This window comes from Ooceraea biroi, chromosome 3 (genome assembly GCF_003672135.1).
Source record: "Ooceraea biroi isolate clonal line C1 chromosome 3, Obir_v5.4, whole genome shotgun sequence".
Taxonomy (NCBI): Eukaryota; Metazoa; Arthropoda; class Insecta; order Hymenoptera; family Formicidae; genus Ooceraea; species Ooceraea biroi.
The window spans coordinates 18208397-18232044 of record NC_039508.1 but is presented as its reverse complement, the minus strand read 5'-3'; the positions used below and the strand labels follow the sequence as shown (position 1 = coordinate 18232044).

Here is a 23648-nt window from a genome sequence, read left to right as displayed (position 1 = left end):
GATTACAGTGAGTTCCCCTCGCCTCTCACCTCGGGGTGACTTGATTACAGTGAGTTCCCCTTGCCTCTCACTTTATCGTCGTCAACGCTACCTACGAACAAACAGAACTGACCCATCGACCCCAATAGCTCTGAGCAGTTGTGCTTGTCTGCCAGCTTCAATGTGACCACCACCGTTATCAATGCAAGCTTGAATAATCTCTCAAGCTTGAATAGTCTCTCCACCAAACTATCTCGCACTCTACGGAGCACAGCTCGATTTCGTGCTAAAGTAGCAACCGCCTCTTCAATGCGATCTCTTAAATCTTGAGCTGTCCTTAAAGCCCTGCTTGACCCATAAACAATGGCTTTCAGAGCTCCCCAGAAATACAAGTCCAGAGGGTTCAGGTCAGGTGAACGGGCGGGCCATAAGTGTGACGCAGGATTAGGACCGATCCATCGAGTTCCAAAAACTCGTAAAAAAGCGCGGACTTGCCTGCCGAAATGCGGTGGAGCACCGTCATGCATAAAAAAATTCGATTACGGGCATTCCTCGGAACCATACGTCGCAGTCGATTCAGGAGAGTATGACGTAGAAACCGCAAATACTCAACGCTCGACAATCGGTTTGAGAGAAACACAGGAGCAATATAATCATTTCCGAGTATCCCTGCCCAAACATTGACTGAAAAACGGCCCTGCTGAACTCTTTGGACCATTGCGTGTGGATTGCGTCTGCGCCAGATGCGAACATTTTGCCGGTTCAAAATGGAAGTGCTGGAAAAACTGGATTCATCAGTGAATATTATATTTTTCAGAAAGTGCCGATATCTTCGGATCTTGCGAAGCATCCACCGACAAAAACGAAGACGAGCTGTGCGATCACCAGGTCGTAACTCATGCACTACCTGCACTTTGTAGGGTCGTAGGCCTTCCTCACGGAGAATGCGCAAGACTGTTTTATGATCAACCCCTATTCGCGCGCCTATGCGTCGTGATCCCATGACAGGATAAGTTCGAGCTAGAGCAATCACACGTTCCTCAATTCTCCAAGACACACGAGGACGACCTGCCCTACGGTGGCCAGTACCTGCAAAATTCATTTGCTCCTGATCATGTAATCGTTCATCGAGTCGTTGCAATTCTCGACGATCAGGCACGGACCCTGGACGTAATGGTCTGCCATTAGCTTGGCGTCGCAACCAACTAGCATAAAGAGCTCGTGCTCGTGTGTAATTACCATGAGCACGATCAATTGCTCGAAGCATTAGACGTTGGTCACGCCCATCCCGAAGCGCCCCATCACGACCATCACGGCCACCACGTCGAGGCATGCTACAGCAACGTTATTCTTAGAAAAAATTTGGTAAAACATTAAAACAATTTTTTTTTATTTTTCACTGAAAATTGATTCAAGATCAGCGGCGGTCTTCTAATAATCACGAAAAAGGTCTGGATATGGATGGAAAGCTTCTTAAGCACAAGTAACGAATGTCTTATGGAGCAATATATTATTCCTCTCCGAGGCAAATGACCGTTGCTTTAAGGAACCAACAGCCGTTGAAATGTTACTGGGTACCAAGATACCCCGAAGGGAATAAAACTCTACCACGCCCACTTCGTTGTTCCTGGGTAGTGTTAAGAGTAGATTAAGCAGATTTTACTCATCACAATTAATTTTACGAAATTTTTTGGCTTCTAAAAACTTCAAACGAAGATTTCTCTATGAAATATTGATTTCCGGCATATGGTCCCTTTGAGACTTTTGTTCAGCTTGACGAGTAGAATCGACTAAGCCAATAAAAAAATTTGACATTGAAAATGACCTTGAAAGTTAATTTTGCGGCACCATGTTTATGATGCAATGTTGGCGATCTCGACGAGTAGAATCGACTGGCGAAAGCTTGACCAATAATTTTTCCCCACCCTGTACAGTTGACGCATGCGTCAAGAAATACTATACGAAGAATTTCGCTGACTGTTGTAACTGGTTATAGTTAAACTGTGCCGCTGGCCGGATGGCGATGCCAAGGCCCTCTCTTTTTATACAATAAAAAAAACATGGCCGACGAGCAAATCCCCCTCCCCACCATTGCTTCACCCCCTCACAGCTATGCTCCGTCCGTGGGTTAAGCTGGAGACACAATGCGAGGCGATAGCGATAGGAACAGGGAATAACCAATCGTGTTGCTCGATTTGGTCATCCGTACTCAAATCGTGTAACGCGATTGGTTATTCCCTGTTCCTATCGCTATCGCCTCGCATTGTGTCTCCAGCTTTATACTATGCTAGTAGTAGGTCTAGTGTATTATAAATCTGTGACTGTCAGCTTTTGATCACTCTTGATAGGCGCTAATCTTGGCTAACCTAACGAATTGTGCTTGTGTGCTTATCTTTAGTATCAATATCTCGTTGAATTGGAATTTATTAGAACATTTACAGTTATTGTTAGCTGCTTTATGAATTTCAATTGATAATTGTCTTCATTGTAATTCATTGTAGTTTATGTAATTTAATTGAACTTGTTTAATTTGTCAGAATATTAATTTACTTTAAGGATGGTCTATAATAACAAACATAAAATTGTTTTACAAACTATTATGCACAAAGGCGCTTTAAGTGAAAATGACGGAAAGGAATTAATAATGAAGTTATTTGGTATGTAAATTTTTAATGAAGTAAATAATACAAAAAGTAAATAGTATTTGCATATAGTTAGACAAAATACATAAGATAAAGCCTTAAATTATAAATTATGAATAAATTTCAGATCACAGCAATACAACACGAATAATAAGCGAGATAAATGCAAAATTACAACCATTATGTATGACAATAAAATGCACAAATTGTGAAATCACTGGTCAACTATATTGGATTTTTGCAAGTATGGTACAAGATAAAACTGCTAGGTAATATTTTTTTAAATATTTTAAATTAAGGTAAATATATTCTGTTACTAATTATAATATTTTAATATTTGTTTTAGTTTTGATTCTGAATTTACTCAAGCTGAATTAGCTCTTTTGCGTAACGTATATTCTGAAATTGTTACTTCTGATAGTAACTGTGTATCGAGTACATGGTGCCTTAATTTATGTTCGTCGTTGAATCTGAAACTAAGCAAGGCTAATGCTGAACAATTTTTACATGAAATGATCAACAGGAAATGGTTGTTTTGTAAGGTGCGCAATTGATGCAGTATGATTTTGATAGTATATTTTAAGCACAAATATTTTATTACAAAAAATATATATTTCTCAGAATGGCAAATACTATATGGGAGTAAGAAGCATTGCAGAGCTGTGTCAATATTTTAAGGATACATATGAGGATAATCTTCGGACTTGCACTTTATGCAAACAAATTTTATTTTATGTAAGGTAGCTTTAAATGCAAAATGTATATCTTGTTATCATGACAATAATTAATTTCATTATCACACAGGGTGAAAAGTGTGACAAATGTGATACAACTACACATATTTATTGCTTAAAAGATTATACAATGAATCACGGTGGCCTGGGATGTCCTAATTGTCATTATTCTGTCTCTGAACCTGATAATTCTAGTAATTTCAATATTATACTTATTATTTGTATTAGATTATGTTAGATTTAATTGTACTGTATTATTTCTATCTTTTAACGTATATTGGGTATACAAATTAATTCGGTGCTTTTATTGAAGAAATTGAGCCTTTATTACAAAAAACATAATAAACATGCCTATCTTTGAAATATGTGCCATCACTTTCTAATATTTTTCTCCATTTATCAAGCAGCTGGCGCATCTGCTCTCAAAAAACAGAAAGTAAAAGTAAAGGTTCAATTTTTTTAAAAGAAAAAAGCACCGAATTAATTTATACATCTAATATTTAGTGCATTAGATTTTTAATATTTGAGCAAAATATATATAACAATTTTATTTTATCAGTTTTAAGAAAATATATATTGCAGATAATACTAACAATTCAACGATGGATCTTGATACGGACATTGAAATGGTCGAACCAGCGAAATCTAATCAGAAGAGAAAATTACGAAGAAAATGTAAGGATTAGAATGAGGTATCACTTAACTCCTTACAGAAAACATACTTTTCACGTTAATATATTAAATATTCCGTAATAGTCATGTATTTATTTTTACATAAAACTGTATTCATTAATATTGTAATATAACTTTTCTATTATATCTATTTACTATGAGTTTCTTCAAACTTTTCTCTTAAATATTTAAGGCCAGCCATTATGCTATCCTCATTTATATTCTGTAGCAACGCTTCTGGTTTAATGACGTGAAGATTACTAGACGCTGATGTAGTGTCATTCTTTTCTTTATGCTGTTCACGAGTATATATCCCAAGATTGTTATCGACATCTTGCAAATAATTAGACGAGTGAGATAACAAACAAGAAGCAGGTGGTTGTACCTGAGATGGCTGTGAATTCGATACATTTGTCGCAGAATTTAACGTAACGGATTCTATTAAATTCCTAGGCAATTCTCGTCCCGTGTTATTTTTATTCGTCACTGTATCACATTCTGCTAAACTGTTATCATTTTGATTATGACTGTCAATATATACCGCATTAGAAGTGATCCCATTATTAGCAGAATTATCATAATTTTCACAATTCTTCAATTCGGTAGTAAATTCTTTCATGGATTTTTTAGAGTTACAATTTTCCGGACTACTTCCATTATCTTCATGAACTAACTCTCTGTCAGCACTTGCAGACTCACTATAAAATCCAGCACTCATAAAGTTATCATATATCGGTCCAAATTCGCCAATTCTTTGTGCTCTGCATTTGTGCACCCATTCTTCTTGCGACATTACGTGCCAATTCTTCTTACCTAAGAGTTCTCCAAAGATTTTTATCTTATCTTCATCCTCATCATTATTTTCTTCCTTACAAGCATCAATTTTTTCAATACTATGAGCAGTTTTCTCATCAGACTTTTCTGCATAATTATCAGCTATCTCATCATTTTTCTCAGCACAACTGTTATCAGTAAAATCAATTTTACTTTTTTGAGCTAGTTCTTCCTCTGTAGGTTCCGCTGGCAAGCCAGCTCTGATTCGTTGTCGAACTCTTGCCATCTTTAATCTATTCGATTCCATTCTCTCCTTCAAGTCTTTAATCTCCTTCATTTCCATTTGCTTCCTCTCCGTTTCCTTTCTTAAATTTGCTAGATTCTCCTGTTGCTTCGCTCTCTTGTCCTCATCTTGTGAAAATGCGTAATAACCGACACCATGCGTACGTGCCTCATCAAACAGTATATCTTGATAATGTATATCCACCTTATCTGCAAGTTTCCGCGTCTGCTCCTCCCATTTTCGCCTCATAATTTCTATCTCGGGTTCCTTTTCTGGAACAGAAACTTGTGCTTCATTCTCCTCTTCTCTGCCTCTTCCAATATTTCCCTTCATTATTTCCTGCTTTATTAATTCATTTTTCTTTTGCATATGTGGTAGATCCTCCCGCAAACACTTCCTAGTACGACCAAAACAATCCTGATATTCTACCCAATTTTCTTCTGACTCTATAGGATGTTTTTCATTAATCGCCTCATCTACAAATTCATCGTCAGATTCATCTGATTTGTTTTTAAAATCAACAAGGAAATTATTATCGTTGTTTCTTGATTCCTTCAACTTCTTGTACAATTTTGCTTTGGCTTCCAACATTAATTTTGATTTTTTATGGGCAACGACGTCGTCCAAGTCCAGCAATTCTTTTGTATTCTTCTCCATATCCTTCATAACGTTTTTATTTTTCCTCTTTTTGTTCATCTGTAGTAGTCCACTGATAGATTCATTTTTTAGCTTTACCTCATTCACCTCTGCCTGCTTTCTTAACAACTCTGCCTTTAAACCAACCAGAGATGAAAAGTTGACATTGATTTTCTTTGTCATGTTCATTATTGCACTATTGTCAATGTCAAATTGTTCAGAAATATTCACACATATATTTGACTAATGTCCTTTATACCTTCCTGTGTCTGGAAAACAGAATATTACATTACAAATTGGAGATCAAAGCAAAACCTTCTAAATAATCAATAATACTATTTATCAATATAATACTTACAATGATAAAATATACACAAATTCTTATGGACAGCCACAAACATATATGATAATTATTACGTATGAATGAAAATAAAACGTCATTAAACAAAATCGTTCGCAATTTCTTAGAAATGACAGGTAGTTTTGAGGTTATGTTGCATAAACTAAATTGCTGGCAACTGCTATATGCTGCATTGTGGCTGTAGTCCAGTTAGCACTGCAAATGCTTTGAATCATTCACAGTGCAGTTCTCGAAGCGAATCACTCGGCACTTCGTAGCATTCTAACACATGTAACGTCATCAATACGTCATAGGCCTAGCAAATAGTAAATAACTAGTACATTCGTTTAGTCATTGGCTGATTAGCTCAAATGTACTATTTGATTCGCGTTTCAAACGATCGGTGTAAACTAGACTAATAAGACTTTATGTAAAAACAAACTATAAAATACTACATGAAATTATGAAAGTATGAATATTGTAATAAAATAACAAAGTATTTGTTACAAATAACTAACGAAACAAAATATATTTAACTCCATATTATTTATATAACAATAATTAATACCGCAAAGGAGAAAAAAACCAGCAAAACGTATATATTGCTTTTTTAAGAGCTATAAGCATCGGATATATCGTAGAAAACATTAAAGTTTTCACTGAATAATTGCGCAGTAATTACTACATTGACTTAATTAAATCTTTCTCTTTTAGTATCGTACATGTCTGTTCGCTAATTTTTAATTCAATATCCATATATATATTTGAAACTTGATCTTTAACTGTTCAATTTATAGATTCCGACGCTGCGCAGGATACACACCCACACACACACACACACACACACACACATATTAATAACTAAAGAAATTGTATTATAAAATATTAATACGTTTTATTTCACATAAACGTGTCATTTTGCAATCATTTATAAATTAATGCTTGATGTTCAAAGATTAATAATATTCAAACCACTTGGTCAACATTAACGGGAGTAATAACTCCAGTGTTATTTTTGGAAGAATACATATAAAATACTAAACCATAACATAACAATGTTATAAACAATATTAACATGTTACAAATAATTATTACTATTATCCTAACTTATAACATGAAGATTATCATATAGGTAAAAAATATGTATGGACAAAATATAAAAAAACAATCATTGGCTTTTCGTGTAAATGGCATATTTATACAATCGTATTTTATATAAGTATGATGCATGAGCTAATATTAAGTTATGATAACTTATAGTGTTTTCAGCCTTTTATGTAATAGTTTACAAATATCAATTATTTTAAATTATAATATTTTTTTAAACACTTGATAAGTGCAATGTTACAACACTCCCTTCTTGTCCTCTCCGTCGCTCACGCATGCATGCATTATGCTCACGTTCCATAGAATCGATCTTTTAATATCGATCCATGTGACACACCAGCTATTGTATTCTTTTCTTCTTCTCTCCTCCTTTCTTCCGTTCTCTTTCATGAATATTATATTCCATTATTAGTAAAATATATAATGTACTTTCACAGATGCAGATGAGACTCGAAAGTTCTAAAATATTAACTTGGTCCCCTGCTCTCTCTCCTTCTCTTCCCATACCAAGAATTAAATATATATGATAAAGTCTTTAGAGCTTCCAAGTTATTGCAATGTATGATGATAGTTGTGTTATTATAGTTATTATTGCATTACATAATTTTATATAACTTGTCATGTAAAATTTTTTCTGCTCTATAAAAAGAAGATGAGAGTAGAAATATGAAAAGTTCATTAAGCGTAATTACAAAAAATTTAAGTATTGTATTGGATGATACGAAGACAGCACGCTGAATAAAACTTTTAGAAAAAGATATTACATAAAGTTCCATCTGTTTAGAAACTTTTTAAAAATTGAGCATTACCAGGGTAATTGTAAAAATTAAATACGATAAATAGCCACACCATAATAAATAATTTCACTCGTTTTTCACATCATATATTATGATATGAATATATAAATATGAATATATAATTCATATTATAACATAGTATGATATGAATTAAACAAAAATAAATGCTTCAAATGTTAATATGTTAACGCTAATGAGGACGCAAAACACGTACACACGCGCGCAGTTATACATTATATCTATAACATCTACAGGAGGAAATTCTAAATTAATGCACATATTTTTTCAAAAATACAAAAATAACAAATAGAATATACAAAAGTGCTTCATTTTGGTTATGAATTTTGGTTAAAGTTCTTTCTTTGTGTCGCTTAAGTTACCGTTTACGTTGCGCTGTTTCTTTCGGAAGCAAATCCAAGATCGTATACAATGCGAGATATTTTTTCCCGTATCTACTAAATTGTAAACTATCAAAGAAGGGGACTCGTATTCGTTAGGAACAATACCATCGACCGACGCTTCGAAAAAACTAAATAATGGAAACCAGATTCTGGTTCTAATTGAGTCGCGTTGCATCAGTGCCTGATTATTCGCCAATGTGTGATAATAAAGGAATAATCGTGAAGTTATGTAAAATGCTACGAAAACGTCAATGGAATAATGCTCGTGTGCTGCCAAGATGAAGAAGATACCAAACATGTTAAGCATCCATGTGAAAGTATGTAAAAAATATAGATGTCTCGGGGTATCTGTAACAAGAATAGATTTCGAAATACGTAAATATTTACTATTTATATATTACATGTTTGCAAGAATTTTACTTTTTTGTTTCAGCTCTGATATTATTATTTAACTTCTTATTATTAAACTTCAAATAAATTCTCGCTTTTTTTTATATTTTTGAAGAGTTGACATTAAAATTTGAAAATATTATATGTCACGATATTTAACGATAAATATAAACGATGAAATTAAAACAAAATGAATGCGTTTAGCAATGAATAATTATATATGCTTTAATTAATTTCGGCTGGTAAGTTTTTCCGCACACAGCGTATTCACCCGACTTGGCGCCTTCGGATTACCACTTGTTCCAATCAATGCACTACTTTTTAACTCGAGCTACGGTTGAGACACGAAAAAACTTTTTTCCGCAAAGGAACTCGCAATTTACAACCGACAAATGGTAGTAAAGCGTAAAAAATGAAGGCAAATATTTTGATGACTAAATTGTATGGCATATATTATGTACCTAAATATATTGCATACATTATGCAATTAAAAAGCGACAATTTACAAAAACAGACTAAACTTTCGCATACACACACACACACACACACACAACACACAAACTTACAAAATTAGCTCAAACATGAAAACTAGATAAAACATTACATCAATCAAAAATTACAAATAAAATAATGTAACTGTCATTACTTACATTCCGTGATGAAAAAATTTAGCATAGTCAATGCTACTGTGTGTCCACTAAACATGTAATCCCCACAAGTTCTAACACCTTGAATGGACATACCGGCACCACGCCAAATAACATAAGCCATTGCTATTTTGTTATATAACTCGACATAAGGGGAACTAAAAAATAAAATATATTTATATACATTTGTATTTAAAAAAAGAGAAAGATAATACATCAAATTAATATATTCTACCTTGTCCAAACTTCATCTGGAACCTTTCGTGGTTGACATTGCAAATGTGCACCCGGTACTGATAATGAAGTGATAAGCATTGTTACGCACCTTAACAGGAAGACTGTACCAGATAATGCGAAAAACCTCCGCAGTAAAATAAATCTGTATAATGTTTAATAAACTTATTATTACTTTATAAAGAAAATTATATTGATTTACCTTAATCTGGATTAATTACTTACCTGTACTTGTGAAAAATAAGCACAACAAGCCATATCGCAAAAAGCAAAGTTCCAGTAACCTCACACATGTCGAATGCCCAAGGAATATGAGGTACATTATCTAAAAATATGTCTGGTAATGGAGGATACTTCTTCATATCAGGTACTCTATCATGAACAATAACCATTACGAAAGCAGTTATCCACGTGACAATAAACAAATATCCCAAACTAATAACCGTTTTCCAGATCTCAGGTGGTAAATGAGAGGCATGTCCATCCTCCGACACAGAAGCCGAATAGAACTCGTGCTCTAAAGATGCTTCGTTATTTGTACTAGAACTAGGCATCTATAAAATTATTATGACTGTAACATTAACTTATCGTTATAATCAAAATTAATATGGAGATTTTTTAAATATTTTTACCTCAGGCTTATTTTGATGAGTATAAAAGTTTGATGAAGGAAATAAATCCATGTATCCCAGATCAAATAAAGCAGCAACGTTATCTCTTTGTAGTTGCTTTATAGCCAGATATAATCTTTTTATGGCGCCAATTTTTTTTATGTTCATAATATCAGACTTCAAGTCTTCTTCTTTTAACGTCAATAATGCTTTTCCATCGATTTCGTGCATGCAAAATAAGTCCGCATATTCCATTTGATTATTCTCTATCAGCCATGCTTTGACATCGCAGGTTGTCCATTCCATCACATTTTTTGATGACATTTTTACGTTGCTTATTTACCCTGAAAAGAGTTCCGAGCATATGTATATTATTATACTTTATAACTAGAGTTACCTGATGATATTACATGATATAATTGAATATAATAATTACATTTCAAATATCATAGAGTATTGACATGACATAATCCAATGTAAGAGTCTGATATATAGAAATGATGCATAGAGATAGGATTCCCATGTAAACGATTGAGAAAAGAAATACCACTTCACGGAATCGAGCATGCTGTCAAAGCGATGTCGGTACTTATCTGATAGAAAAAGGAAAGGAGGAAGCATGAACTTAACCTCATTTTTACAAATATGTGCCTACCTGGCAAGTCTGCGCCGCAATCGTCGTAAATTCCTTATTAGAACATTTTGTGCATTTAATGTACGTACCATACCATGACCATTTTCAAGAAAACAAATTATACACAGCGGTATTTACGTACGAAATAAAAGGGAGCCATTGATCGAGATACACTAAAAATTAGAATAGGTTATTAATTACCGACACAGTACATTTTTTGTAATCTTCTTTAGCAATGAGCAATACAATAATGAGCGTGCTCCCGTTACTATATTAGAAATAGAAACATTATTAGAGTAACATAAAATGTTCAACTATGTTCAATAGAAGAGCCACAGAGACTATCTCCTTCTTCGGTGAAATACACCAGATCAATCATAACAATGCTACTGAGTATTGCTTACATGAAATGATTCTTAAAAAAATACAAACAGACAAAGTTCGATATAATAGCGTGCGTGCGTGAAAAAAAAATATATATATATATTCATAAAATATAATAATTCTATTGTAAATATGATAAATCTTGTATTGAATTTCTTTATACAACTTTGTTGAATATATTTTAAACTCTATTATAAAAACTTGTAAAGTGTGTATAGTAATTGTTTAAAAAATCAGTAGGATACTTTATTACAATATTTATTTACTAAATTCCTACAATTCAAATCTAATTATATATATGTATATATATAATAAAAAAAAAATATATATATGCAGGGTGTCCCAGACCTAAAGGTGCCGTTTCATGCAGCGAAATAATCGCCGCGAATGAAGGTCACGTGATCATTCGCTGTTCGCTAGCGAGTAATTGCTGTTCGCTGAAAAGTTTCAGCTTGTAGCGAATATTCGCAAGGAGCGAATATGACTGCTCCAACTAAGAATGTTAACTTTTCAAATTGAGTTGCAAACATACGTATGTAATTATTAAATCTCAAATCTTCTAAAACGAGTTTAGGTAGCACAGCATGAAAGAATCCATGCACTTTCCTTTCTTGAAAAATGGGTGCTATCCAATATTTCTTTTTACAATATCTTTTTTTTCCACTTTTTCTCAAATGTAAAAGTGTACCCACACAGAAAATAATGTGTATTAGATATCTACTGGATATTTTTGGTGGATATATGGATATTCATGAATATGTAGGAAACAGCCAGTGGACATGCCTTAAATATTCAAATGTCCGCAATACGAGGTTGCATAAATATCCATGGGATATGTAGACCAATATCTATTGAACATCTACATCACTATCCTCGGAATATTTATGTATATAATAGATATCTAGTGCATATATATTAATATTCAGTGGATTTCTCCGTGGATATTCATTCATGATATCGTTAGTGTAAGACAATAAATGGAACATGACTCTAAAATTGCAAAATAACATAGATATAAATATAAATAAAATATCAATAAGAAAATATACATTTAATTGCACATAAATAGTAAAAATTGAACAGAAATTTGATTGCAGAAATACTATATGACAGAAATGTGATTATAATGTCACCATGATTGATTAAGAAATATTAAAAAAAGAGTACTGGATCGGTTTTCCGGATGGTTATTTATAAGGTGATAACGCAAATGTTTCTTGCGAGAACGTCACGCCTGGCCTGGCCATCTATCGGTCGCTTGGTGAATCAGAAGCGGGAATCTCCATGGACCATGGATATAAATAACATCTTATAGATATCTTTGATAGCTTCGTAATAGACATGGATATGTGAATAATATGTAAATATCCACTAGATATCTTCAATAATTACTTGGTGAATATGGATATATAAATAATATATAAATATCCAAGAGATATCCCCCCTAGTTATTCTAGAGATATAGATATTTTGTATATTTCATTGAACTATATCCTAACTGGAATGAGCACTGCTATTGTTCTCGGGTCACGTGACCCGTTTAGAAAGAAAGGGTGAAAGCAGGGTATAGCTGTCTTTTCCCAACCTGTAGTCGCCATTGCCGTTTAGACAAAGACGACACGAGAATGGGTATTACTGTCCTTCTTTCTCACTAAACGGCAATGGCGGCTTGGCGCTCATTCCAGTTAGGTTATAGTTCAATGGTATATCTATTAAATATCGATACGTACCGCCGTATAGTTAGCAGACAAATATGATAAATTTTTTTGTTATTGCAATCGTTTGGGAATCGTTTGGGAAAGTTTACAAAACCACTTTTAGAGTTTGGGAAATAATAGTTTTTTAATAATTAATGAAAATTAGTTGAGCGTATAGTTAGTAGACATCATTCCAAATAATTTTCTTTTTCGCTTATTTCAACACCAAATCATTTGAGAAATACGCCTATAATGTTTTCAGAGTTTGGGAAATAATGATTTCCCCTCAAAATCGAGTTGAAAGTCATCAATCAGACCTGCAATCAGAATCTAGGGACTTTTTGACTATAGGCTATATAATGGAAAAACGTTTATAGTCTTTGGCCAGTATTCATAGTCGGATCTTATATATAAGACCGTCTTAAGTGTATCTTCAGATACTCTGTAGCCAATGAAATGATCTATACAACATCTGCAGATAAACTTAAGACGGTCTTAAATATAAGATCCGACTATGAATACCGGCCTTTGATATTTCTCATTGTTTTCCATTTCAATAATTTGGGAATCGTTTGGAAAAGTTTAGGAAACCACTTTTAGAGTTTGGGAAGTAATGGTTTTTTAATAATTAATGAAAATTAGTTGAGCGTATAGTTAGCATTTCATTAGACATCATTTCAAATAATGTTCTTTTTCGCTTCTTTCAACGCCAAATCATTTGGGAAATACGCCTGTAATGTTTTTAGAGTTTGGGAAATAATAATTGCATCTCAAAATAAAGTTTCATGTCATCAACCAGACGTGAAGCCAAAAATCTAGGGATTTTTTTTACCATACCCTATATAATGGAAAATGTTTATAATCTTCGATATATCTCATTGTTTTCTAATGTTTTCTATTGCAATCATTTGGGAATCGTTTGGGCAAGTTTAGGAAGGCACTTTCACAGTTTGGGAAGCAATAATTTTTATAATTAACGAAGATTAATGAAGCGTATAGTTAGCAGACATCATGCTAAGGGCCAATTTCTTATTCTTTGATCGCAAGGAAAATAGCAAACTGTGATTGGTCAATTCTACGACTACAATTCATTGTAGACGGTCCTTTATATGTCTTTGTGCTTTGACCTTACACCTACGTTGTATCCACTGGACTTCTTGAATCTCTAGTAGGATATTTACAATAATTTTTTCATAAATTTCGTAGAGCTTTCGAGATGCGCGGTGATGTCAAAGTGCGCGAAATTAAACGCGTGTGTACTTGCAATGCAAATTAGTACGATTCCAAATAGGTTTTCAAGTCATGTGAAGCGAGGTTCCCGCAAAGCAAGGTTCTATATTGTAACTTCCATGCAGTACTTTTGGTCACATAAAAGTTTTGTTATTTTTTTTATGTGGAAGAGTACTAGGTGACGGGCGGAGCCCGTCTCCTCGTGCTCTTCCACCCAAACATATACTTCCCCAGTATAACAAATTAATATTAAATAATATTAAAGTAAGAAAATTTATACTAGGAAAGTATATGCTTGGGTGGAAGAGCACGAGGAGACGGGCCTCGCCCGTCACTTAGTACTCTTCCACATAAAAAAAAAACTTTTAGGTGACCAAAAGTACTGCGTGGAAGTTACAATATAAAACTTGCTTTGCGTGGAACCTCGCTTCACATGACTTGAAAACCTATTTGGAATCGTACTAATTTGCATTGCAAGTACACACGTGTTTAAGTTCGCGCAGTTTTACGTCACCGCGCATGCTCGGTCAGTGTGCGCTACGCCCGTAGACCGCCGGTATGACAGATTTCCTAACCCCGAAACTGTCATTTTTTAGTAGGTGATAACTTTCCTTCTAGTTGAGAGCGACGATTTTCCTTCTCGCAATCGTATTTTCTCATCAAAATAAACGATATTGCAAAGTTAGAAGGAAATCGGTGAAGAAGCCCGTCTCCTTCAGTATTACCAAATTCAAAAATACATAAGAGAATTGTAATTGTAGCACAAGATTTACTATTCACAGACGCCTGTATGCTACTCAACGCTTTATTGCACCATTGTGTAAACTCGTCGGTCCTTGACTGTCATCGAAGAGTATAAACATAGGCTAGGGTCAAAAAATCCCTAGATTTTTGGCTTCACGTCTGGTTGATGACATGAAACTTTATTTTGAGATGCAATTATTATTTCCCAAACTCTAAAAGTGGTTTCCTAAACTTTCCCAAACGATTCCCAAATTATTGAAATGGAAAACAATGAGAAATATCAAAGATTATAAACGTTTTTCCATTATATAGCCTATAATCAAAAAGTCCCTAGATTATGACTGCAGGTCTGATTGATGACTTTAAACTGGATTTTGAGGGAAAATCATTATTTCCCAAACTCTGAAAACATTATAGGCGTATTTCCCAAATGATTTGGCGTTGAAATAACCGAAAAAGAAAATTATTTGGAATGATGTCTGCTAACTATATGCTCAACTAATTTTCATTAATTATTAAAAAACTATTATTTCCCAAACTCTAAAAGTGGTTTCCTAAACTTTCCCAAATGATTCTCAAACGATTGCAATAAAAAAAAAAGATTTATCATATTTGTCTGCTAACTATACGGCGGTTATTTCATTGGCTATGGAGTATCTGCAGATAAACTTAAGACGGTCTTAAATATAAGATCCGACTATGAATACGGGCCATAGACGTATTTAATGTCTAAGAAACATAAAGTACCATTTAAGAAACGGTTTAAATAGAAGACGTTTTTAGACCTAAATTTTAAAAACGTATTTTTCACGTTTCCACAGAAACGAAAAATGTGTTTTATTAAATTGATTTGAAATTATATCATTAATATAGAAAAAATAGTAATTTCTACTTAATTTGCGAGTATTCATTATTTTTACATCATACGTTTCAATGTATATCGATTATGGAACAAGAGACAAAAATCAACACAAGTATGTGTGATTCCCATTGAAATATAATCATACTGGAACGAGCACTACCCTATCCTAGAGTTCTAGATATAAGAGAAGCGACATTGAGGGAATATCGTCTGATTGGCCAGATAAATCACGTGGTGAGCGCCATTTTGTTTGCTACTATGGTGCAATAAAATAAGGTTAGATGACTACTTTTAAAGCAATTATGTGTACAGACAAGCAGTTATTAATTGCGATGTAAGTACTTTTATGTAAATATTTATTACATATAAATCAAATCCTACATATTGAAAGCAATATTAAACTGTTTTATATGATGTTCTTTTTCTTTTTCAGAACATGCTTTGACCTTCTTGTACCTCGCATATGGAGAAAACAAGATGGTGGCTTATCAATATCGCATGTATCGATTTCAATGTCGCTTCTCTTATATCTAGAGGTTTGTTCGCGTCGCTTACTCTAACATGCTCCTATTCGCCCCAACGCGCTCCAATGACCAATACTGTCATTTTATCCATGGCCCAAGTGCTCCCTGGTGTACACTGGAGCATGCGACGCGAACAAACCTTAGGACTCTACTCTATCCCTTCCACGAGACCGAGCGGTCAGAGGGAGATAGAGTGCTGGGACTCTGTTGTCTTTTTCTAAACGTGAACTATCGTGACTGAAAACATTTAGCAATTGACTGACTGACTGATACATACCAAAGGTTTGTTTATGCCATGGAGGAAAGAATAACAGGAGGGAGCATTTCCCCCGCAGCGTGGCTAAGCAGACGTAAGGGGGGAACCGTAAACCGCCATATTGGTGTGGCTAAGAGTGTTACTAAGAGTGTTTTGATGAAGTGCAGAACGCCATATTACTGTGGTTAACAAATCACATTTCAGTTTCGTCACATACAGGCGCGTGGTTACCCCCACCACCTAAAAAAGGCCTTATGCTCCCTCCTGTTATTCTTTTCTCCATGGTTTATGCGACTAACAACTGAGTGATACATACCAAACTTTTGTTTATGCGATTAACGACTGACTGATATATTAAAGTTTTGTTTATGCAATTAGTGAGTATATTAATATATAATCATACAGTTTTCTTTATGTATAATGTCTATTTTTAAACACATTTATAACATTTTGTTATTATACATGTTAATGTACATGGTATTGCAAATTTATAATTTTCTATTACATGTACGTTTTTCATAAAACATTGTGATATTTATAATCCGAGAATTTATATATGTCCGGGTTGACCACCCGGCATAACGAAGAGCCGGTCAGCTGCTGATCAGCTGAGCGTCGTCGGATCGGCCGTCGGAAGAAGACGCGAGCCTCCTGGCGATGGGTCGCCAGGAGAATAAACAAACAGTGACAGAGGGGAGATTCGAACGTGAGCTTGTAAACGACGGACGTGTATCGCATCCCGCTCTCATTATAATAAATCTTAATCGCTTTTCTATAAAAGTGTCGTCTTATTTGGTGCGCGAGTGTCTCGGCGAGTGTGTGAGTGAGTGCGAGTGGTGCATCGAGCGGAATCCGCCGCCCGGACGTAACAATACTATATTATATTTTCTTATTTATGCAAAACAATATTGTTTATTGGTTCTCATGCGCTGAGACTTTGTTGCTTTGCAAGCTACAACTTGGCGCTTGTGATCTCAGCATAGCAGAGACGTAAAGCTAGAGTCAACGGTTGTTCGCAACTACTTGTCCTCTAATACCAGTATTTGTTCAGCTTAGGTGATTCCACTTATTGGCTTTATTGCATCATGTCAAAACTCACCCGACAGAATACAGTCTGTCCATTCTTTGGACAACCCAAACCATTAAACCCTAATTATCTTCCATCTGTTGCTGATATTCTGAGGTCTTGTTTTCAAGTCAGGTACGACATGGCGATGGTATCAAAGTCGCCTGGTAAAGATGTCAGTTTCTCTGGCGTTGCTGATCTTGTCGCCAAAGAAGTAGAAAACCTGTATTATAAGGCCTCAATCCCAACTGTGACTCACAATCGTATAGTGCAACTTCTCAAAACACTCCATGAGAAGTATTACAAGCTCCTCAAATTTTACAAAAGAGACAGAGAAAACGACAAGCGGAAACATATTTATTCTTCTTACATATCCGATTCGGAAAAAACACTTTTCGACATTTCCTCGTGCAAATGCATCATGGTTCTGAATTGCAATTGTCAGAATTCCATTGACAAGTGCATTTGCTCCAATCCAATTGACATAAAATGTTCCTGTCCTATCGACAGAAAGATTCCTGTCATTGAAAGGAAGTTCCTCTATGCTCAGAGATGCTGTAGGATCGGTAAAATAGGACAAATCGATCGCAAAGAAACTGAAAAGCTTGTCAAGAGAGTAGCAAGGAAGAAAAAGTCTAGATCTTTGTCCGGGACTACTGCTGATCAAAGTCAATTGTCACTTCCATCCTCTTCTTCATCAAATAACCCTGATGAGTGTAATGAGGTTGAATCTGATAAGGACATTGATCAAGAACATCTCTGTAAGAAAGAAACAGATAAGGATTATAAGATAAGTAGAAAGCATGATAAAGCTACATCACAAATGAGAGTCACACTTACCAATACTGCTCTCACCAGCGACCGGTACGGTGTATCAGACAGAGCAACAGCAGCGATTGCTTCTAGCGTCCTCTCAGATGTTGGCATGATTTCAAAAACAGACAACAAGTTTGTCATTGATAGACACAAAATCAGAAGAGCTAAAAGTCGAACCCGTTCTGGTTTGAAATCGCAGGAAATCACAGAACAAATTATTAGACCTAAGTCATTGTACTTTGATGACAGAAATGATAACACTATGATGGTTGAAGTTAAAGAAAACAAAAGGTACCAAGTCATAAAAAGAGAAAAACACATTTCTGTCATAGAAGAGCCTGGTTCGCTTTATCTATTCCACGTGGTGCCTACCGCAAAAAATGCAAAGGATTCTGCGAGCAGTATCTTAAGTGATGCACGTGAGAAAGGTATTGATTTATCAGACGTCCAAGTTGTAGGATGCGATGGTACAAATAAAAACACTGGATACAAAGGTGGTATTATCAAGTTCATTGAAGTCTCTCTAAAGCGACCACTACAGTGGTCGATATGTTTGCTCCACTTCAACGAATTGCCATTGAGACACTTGTTTGAAAACCTAGATGGCAAGACAACTGGTCCAAAATCTTACTCTGGCCCTATTGGCAAAAGTCTTTCAAAAGTCACAGATTCTCCTGTTGTAGACTTCAAAAAATTGATTGTACCATCCCTGAACTAGACAGCAGCATCCTCAGTAAAAATCAGAAATATCTCTACCGATACCGGACAGAAATTTGTAATGCTATCAAGGCAGGTTATTGTCCATTGGACCTTACATTGCGAGACCCTGGACCTGTTAGTCATGCTCGTTGGTTGACTACTGCCAACAGGATCCTGAGATATTACATATCCTGCAGAAAGCCTTCCGGAAACCTCATTCACCTGGTAACCTTTATCCTCAAAGTTTATGCTCCCTTTTGGTTTACCATTAAAATAAACTCATCAATAACTGAGGGTCCTAAACACCTCTTTCAAGCCATAACTTTTTCCAAATACTTATCAGATGACCTCAAAAAAGTTGTACACAGCGTGATCCAAAACAATGCCTTCTTTGCTCACGCAGAAAATCTTCTAACAATGGTCACTGATGAGAGGCAGCATATTAGAGAGTTGGCGTGGAAACGCATCCTGAAAACCAAAGAAACAGAAAAAGAGAAATCAGTACGATATTTCACAGTACCGACCATAAATTTTGATGCAAGTGACTACACTGAACTGATTGACTGGACCACTACTAAACTTACCTGTCCTCCTCTTCTGAGAAACCATTCAGAAGATTCAATCACAGAAATGTTATCTTCCAAGGAAATACCAGTCACACATATTGAAAACTACCCTTGTCACACTCAGGCGGTTGAACGTGTTGTAAAGTTAGTTACTGAGGCTGCATCTAAAGTTTATGGGCCAGAGAGCAGGGATGGTTTCATACGAGCAACTATTCATTCACGCTCGTTAATGCCTTCTCTTGAGACAAAAACAGATTTTAATGTTACATTTACGTAATTTCTCACGCCTAGGTCATGGTTGGTTGGTTGGGTAGGACGTGGGTGGAACTCAAAGTGCAGCCACCTTCACGCGGTGAGTTCTGAGTCGTCCTCCTCAAATCAAGCCATAGAGATAAGGACGAGCGAAGAGCTGCACATCTAAGCAAAGGCAAAAGATAAAGGGAGAGGAAGGAGAGGAGGTGTCATAGTGACAAAAGCATTTTGACTTTCGATCGCTTGATTAACGTGTCGTTAGCACTATCGTTTCGTCCTCTGACGCAGCACTTAATTTCGGCTGTTTTCAACAAAAAGCACCCCTCTCTCCACCCCGACCCCGGGGCAGCTATCCTCATGGCGATGCTTTTTTCAAAAGTTGGTACCTTAGTAGTAACCACAAACCGAATTTGATCGCATTCTGACAACATTTGGGTACTCTGCCAAAATTCCGAAAAATGTTCAAGTTTTGTCGAATTTTCAAAATTTCGAACGCGATGCGCGACCTCAAGATATTGTCCGATTTCAAAAATTTTTTTTTCCTTGTGATTGTCCTGATGAGTACCAACTTTTCCACACTATTACTATTCGATTTGAAAACTTTTGGGAAATTCGCTCCGCCCTACTACCCATCTCGACCATCTCAGCGTTAAGGGAATTCTCCCAGGGCGCTTTCCACCTGTTGTTCGAGTACTTCCTGGATTTCTTTCCTACTTACTCTTTCCCACTTCCACCTAATACTGTAACCTGCGGACCAGGATCTATAAATATACCTACTCTCAGGGACGCAGTCGGGAATGCTGGTCCCAACACATTTGTACCTTTCATAACCCGCCACCGCGTCCATCCTGTATTGATCCCCGCGTCTTACATTAGAGAATTTTTGTATAATTTTAATTTCGAAATTTAGGTATAATGATGTAATTTAAAATTATAACGTTTTGTACATGCATCAATACCAATTGAATTTACCAAAATTTTAGTTTTAATTAATCAAAATTTATACTGATTAATAATATGTATTTGATAATTTCAAAATATTCAAAATTATAGTTATTTGTATCCTTAGGAATCATTAATGTAATCATTTGACAAAATATTCAAAATTATAGTTATTTGTATCGTTAGGAATTATTAATGTAACTATCTGACAAAATATAAAAATGTTAATTGGTAGAAGGTAAACAAAATTATATTCATTTAACTACCCTCGCTTCACTCTCTTCCTCGACAGTTCATACAGGTCCTATCCTTGGTAATAGGGATTCATTTCTCTTACCTAAAAAGGACCGTCAAGTTGACCGTTTCGACTATTAGAGTAGAGCGACCTTGGTCGTTGACCCAAAAATCGAAGCGTATCGGTCAGCTCGAACACGAGATTCTGCGGCTGTGTGCTAAAGAACCTCGAGAGGCGTCTGGTTGCGCCCTTCTTCGAGTTTCACGGAGCTCTGGACGTAACAGATCCTCAAAATTGGGGGCTCGTCCCGGGATGCTAAGTATGATCTGTTGAGAGAGGAATGAACACGAGGTCTCAAAGTGATAAACGGGTGGTCGACGAAATTTATAACGTAGCAATAGGCAGAACTGACGCTCCTTCATCCTCAGCTCCTCACACCTCCACCCCCATTCAATCTCGCGACCACCTCCTCAAAGAGCCACGCTTTTCACCAGACGAAACTTTAGACCAAACTGTAGTCGGTGAAGAATCCTCTTTATTCGCATCCTTTGATCACAGTGAAAAAAGTGAAAAAACCCTCAAACTTGTACTCGAAGAAACAGAGATTCCAGAAACCATGGCGCAAAACCTTTTCGCTACATTAAAATATGCGATTGAGGCCGTGCCTTTTTTCGACGGTAGCAACATCCCTCTGAGCTACTTTGTCGAAGGATGCGAAGAAGCAAAATCTATGCTACCTAATGAAGCCGAATCGCAGTTCACAAAAATAGTTAGAACACGCGTAGTAGGTGAAGCGCGTAGAACAATACAGAGGCAAGATTTCGAAAACATAGGCCAATTGACAAAATATTTAAAACAAATTTATGGCTCTTCGAAAAATGCCTATCAATTACAGGGAGAATTAGGTAATATATATCAAAAAGGTGTGGAAGATGTAGTCACATATGCTAACAGAGTAAAGGTTTTGGGGAAACAAATATTAGAGGCATATCGAAGCTCTGGCAGCCTTCAATCCGATCCGAACGTTAAAATTTCATTAGAAAAAGATATGGCAAAATGTTTTATTAGAGAATTGAAACCTGAAATAGAACAAAGAATCGCCAGGGACCTAGATGTTTAAGCAACTATTGCAGATGCTTTAAAAATAGAAAGAGAATTACACGCAATGACAGATTTACGGAAACGGTCAGATAATAATTCAAATAAAAATAATTTACAGAATACAGATCAAACCTGTCAGATATGTTATAAGATGGGTCATGCAGCTAGTAATTGTAGGAAGATTATTAAACCGGACTTAGGGAATGAGATCCTAATTTGCCAAATTTGCAAGAAACGAGGGCACAGCGCCGAGAAATGTCGACTCCGCGATCCTCAATCGCGAGCAGCCATAAATGTAACTCAGGCAAACACAATAATTTGTCAAATATGTTCTAAACCTGGTCATAGTGCTAAGACGTGTGGATCCAATCTGGAAAACAGCCAGAGAATTTCTGTAATTTGTCAGTGGTGTGAAAAACTTGGTCATTCAGCTAATAATTGCTGGAAGAAACAAAATTCCGAACCTAACTCTAAACCAAGGATCGCATGTCAACTTTGTAACAATTACGGTCACGTCGCAAAAGATTGCCGGTTAAAATTACCTCAGAAGGATAGCCCTTCTTGTCGATATTGTAAAGAACAAGGGCACTTGATTGAAAATTGTCAGTTGCGTATCATAAACAACAATAAACGAAACGGAAATTCCCAGGGAAACTACAACGGTCCTTTGAAAACGGGCGCACAACAAGGGACCGAACAAGCTCCACGCCCATCGACGTCTCAGCAACCCAAATAGAAACACATGAAGCGCGACCAGTGACAGTAAACCTTGACAAACATAGTCGTTTACCTACTGTTAAAATTGACATTAATTATTTCTTTACGGAGATACCTTTCATGTTAGACACGGGATCCGGACCTAATATTATTAAGGAATATTTCCTCCCAAGAGGAGTTCGCATTAATTCCGCAAAACTCTTGCAATTAAATGGTATTAATAAATATCCGGTATATACACTTGGTGAAACTGCATTATCACTTTTTAATACATCCGTCGTATTTCATATAGTATCAGACGATTTTCCAATATCTCAAGCCGGAATATTAGGAAACGATTTTTTTGTACACACTGGATCCAAGATTGATTACGCGGACGGATATTTAGAAATATCTGATATGAAAATACCCTTCTTTTCACCGGAAACTATCATCGTTCCCCCGCGATCCGAATCATCATTTTACATACGACTGCAAAATCCCGATGTTAAGATAGGCTATTTGCCGAAGATTGATTTAACACAGGGAATTTATTTAGGAGACACCATTGTAAACAATGTTAACGGGAAAGCTCATTTGCCCATAATAAATACTTTGGACAAAAAAGTGGAAATACGCGTGCCGATTTTACGAATGATACCTTTAAGTGAATATCTGGATGATCTATTAGCGGACT

General features: G+C 35.7%; 4 protein-coding genes across 6 annotated transcripts; 2 read left to right on the top strand and 2 right to left on the bottom strand.

Moving 5' to 3' along the window:
• Positions 1-2318: 2318 nt before the first annotated feature.
• Positions 2319-4152, top strand: LOC105287296 (non-structural maintenance of chromosomes element 1 homolog). Its single transcript, XM_026968220.1, has 6 exons — positions 2319-2636; positions 2749-2890; positions 2968-3163; positions 3243-3356; positions 3426-3549; positions 3938-4152. Exons 1-6 carry the CDS (start codon positions 2537-2539, stop codon positions 4039-4041), a joined length of 780 nt encoding a protein of 259 aa, XP_026824021.1. The 5' UTR covers positions 2319-2536; the 3' UTR covers positions 4042-4152.
• On the bottom strand, positions 4105-6489 carry LOC105278904 (coiled-coil domain-containing protein 174). The gene is made up of 2 exons (XM_011338349.3): positions 6079-6489; positions 4105-5989 (listed from the first exon to the last, which is right to left on the bottom strand). Exon 2 carries the CDS (start codon positions 5907-5909, stop codon positions 4176-4178), a length of 1734 nt encoding a protein of 577 aa, XP_011336651.2. The 5' UTR covers positions 5910-5989; positions 6079-6489; the 3' UTR covers positions 4105-4175.
• Positions 6490-6930: 441 nt separating this feature from the next.
• On the bottom strand, positions 6931-11279 carry LOC105278903 (sphingomyelin synthase-related 1). 3 transcript variants are annotated; one of them, XM_011338346.3, is made up of 7 exons: positions 10903-11279; positions 10684-10840; positions 10269-10591; positions 9862-10190; positions 9638-9781; positions 9406-9560; positions 6931-8713 (listed from the first exon to the last, which is right to left on the bottom strand). In XM_011338346.3, the coding sequence occupies exons 3-7, from the start codon at positions 10569-10571 to the stop codon at positions 8313-8315; spliced, it is 1332 nt and encodes a 443-aa protein (XP_011336648.1). In that variant the 5' UTR covers positions 10572-10591; positions 10684-10840; positions 10903-11279; the 3' UTR covers positions 6931-8312. The 3 variants fall into 3 exon arrangements, with proteins under 3 accessions (XP_011336648.1, XP_011336650.1, XP_011336647.1); XM_011338348.3 differs by lacking the exon at positions 10684-10840 and having other exon boundaries at positions 10903-11054; positions 11128-11279; XM_011338345.3 differs by lacking the exon at positions 10684-10840.
• An 11127-nt stretch (positions 11280-22406) lies between these two features.
• Positions 22407-22991, top strand: LOC113561608 (zinc finger protein GIS2-like). Its single transcript, XM_026968129.1, has one exon. The coding sequence runs from the start codon at positions 22407-22409 to the stop codon at positions 22989-22991; it is 585 nt and encodes a 194-aa protein (XP_026823930.1).
• The last annotated feature ends 657 nt before the right edge of the window (positions 22992-23648 follow it).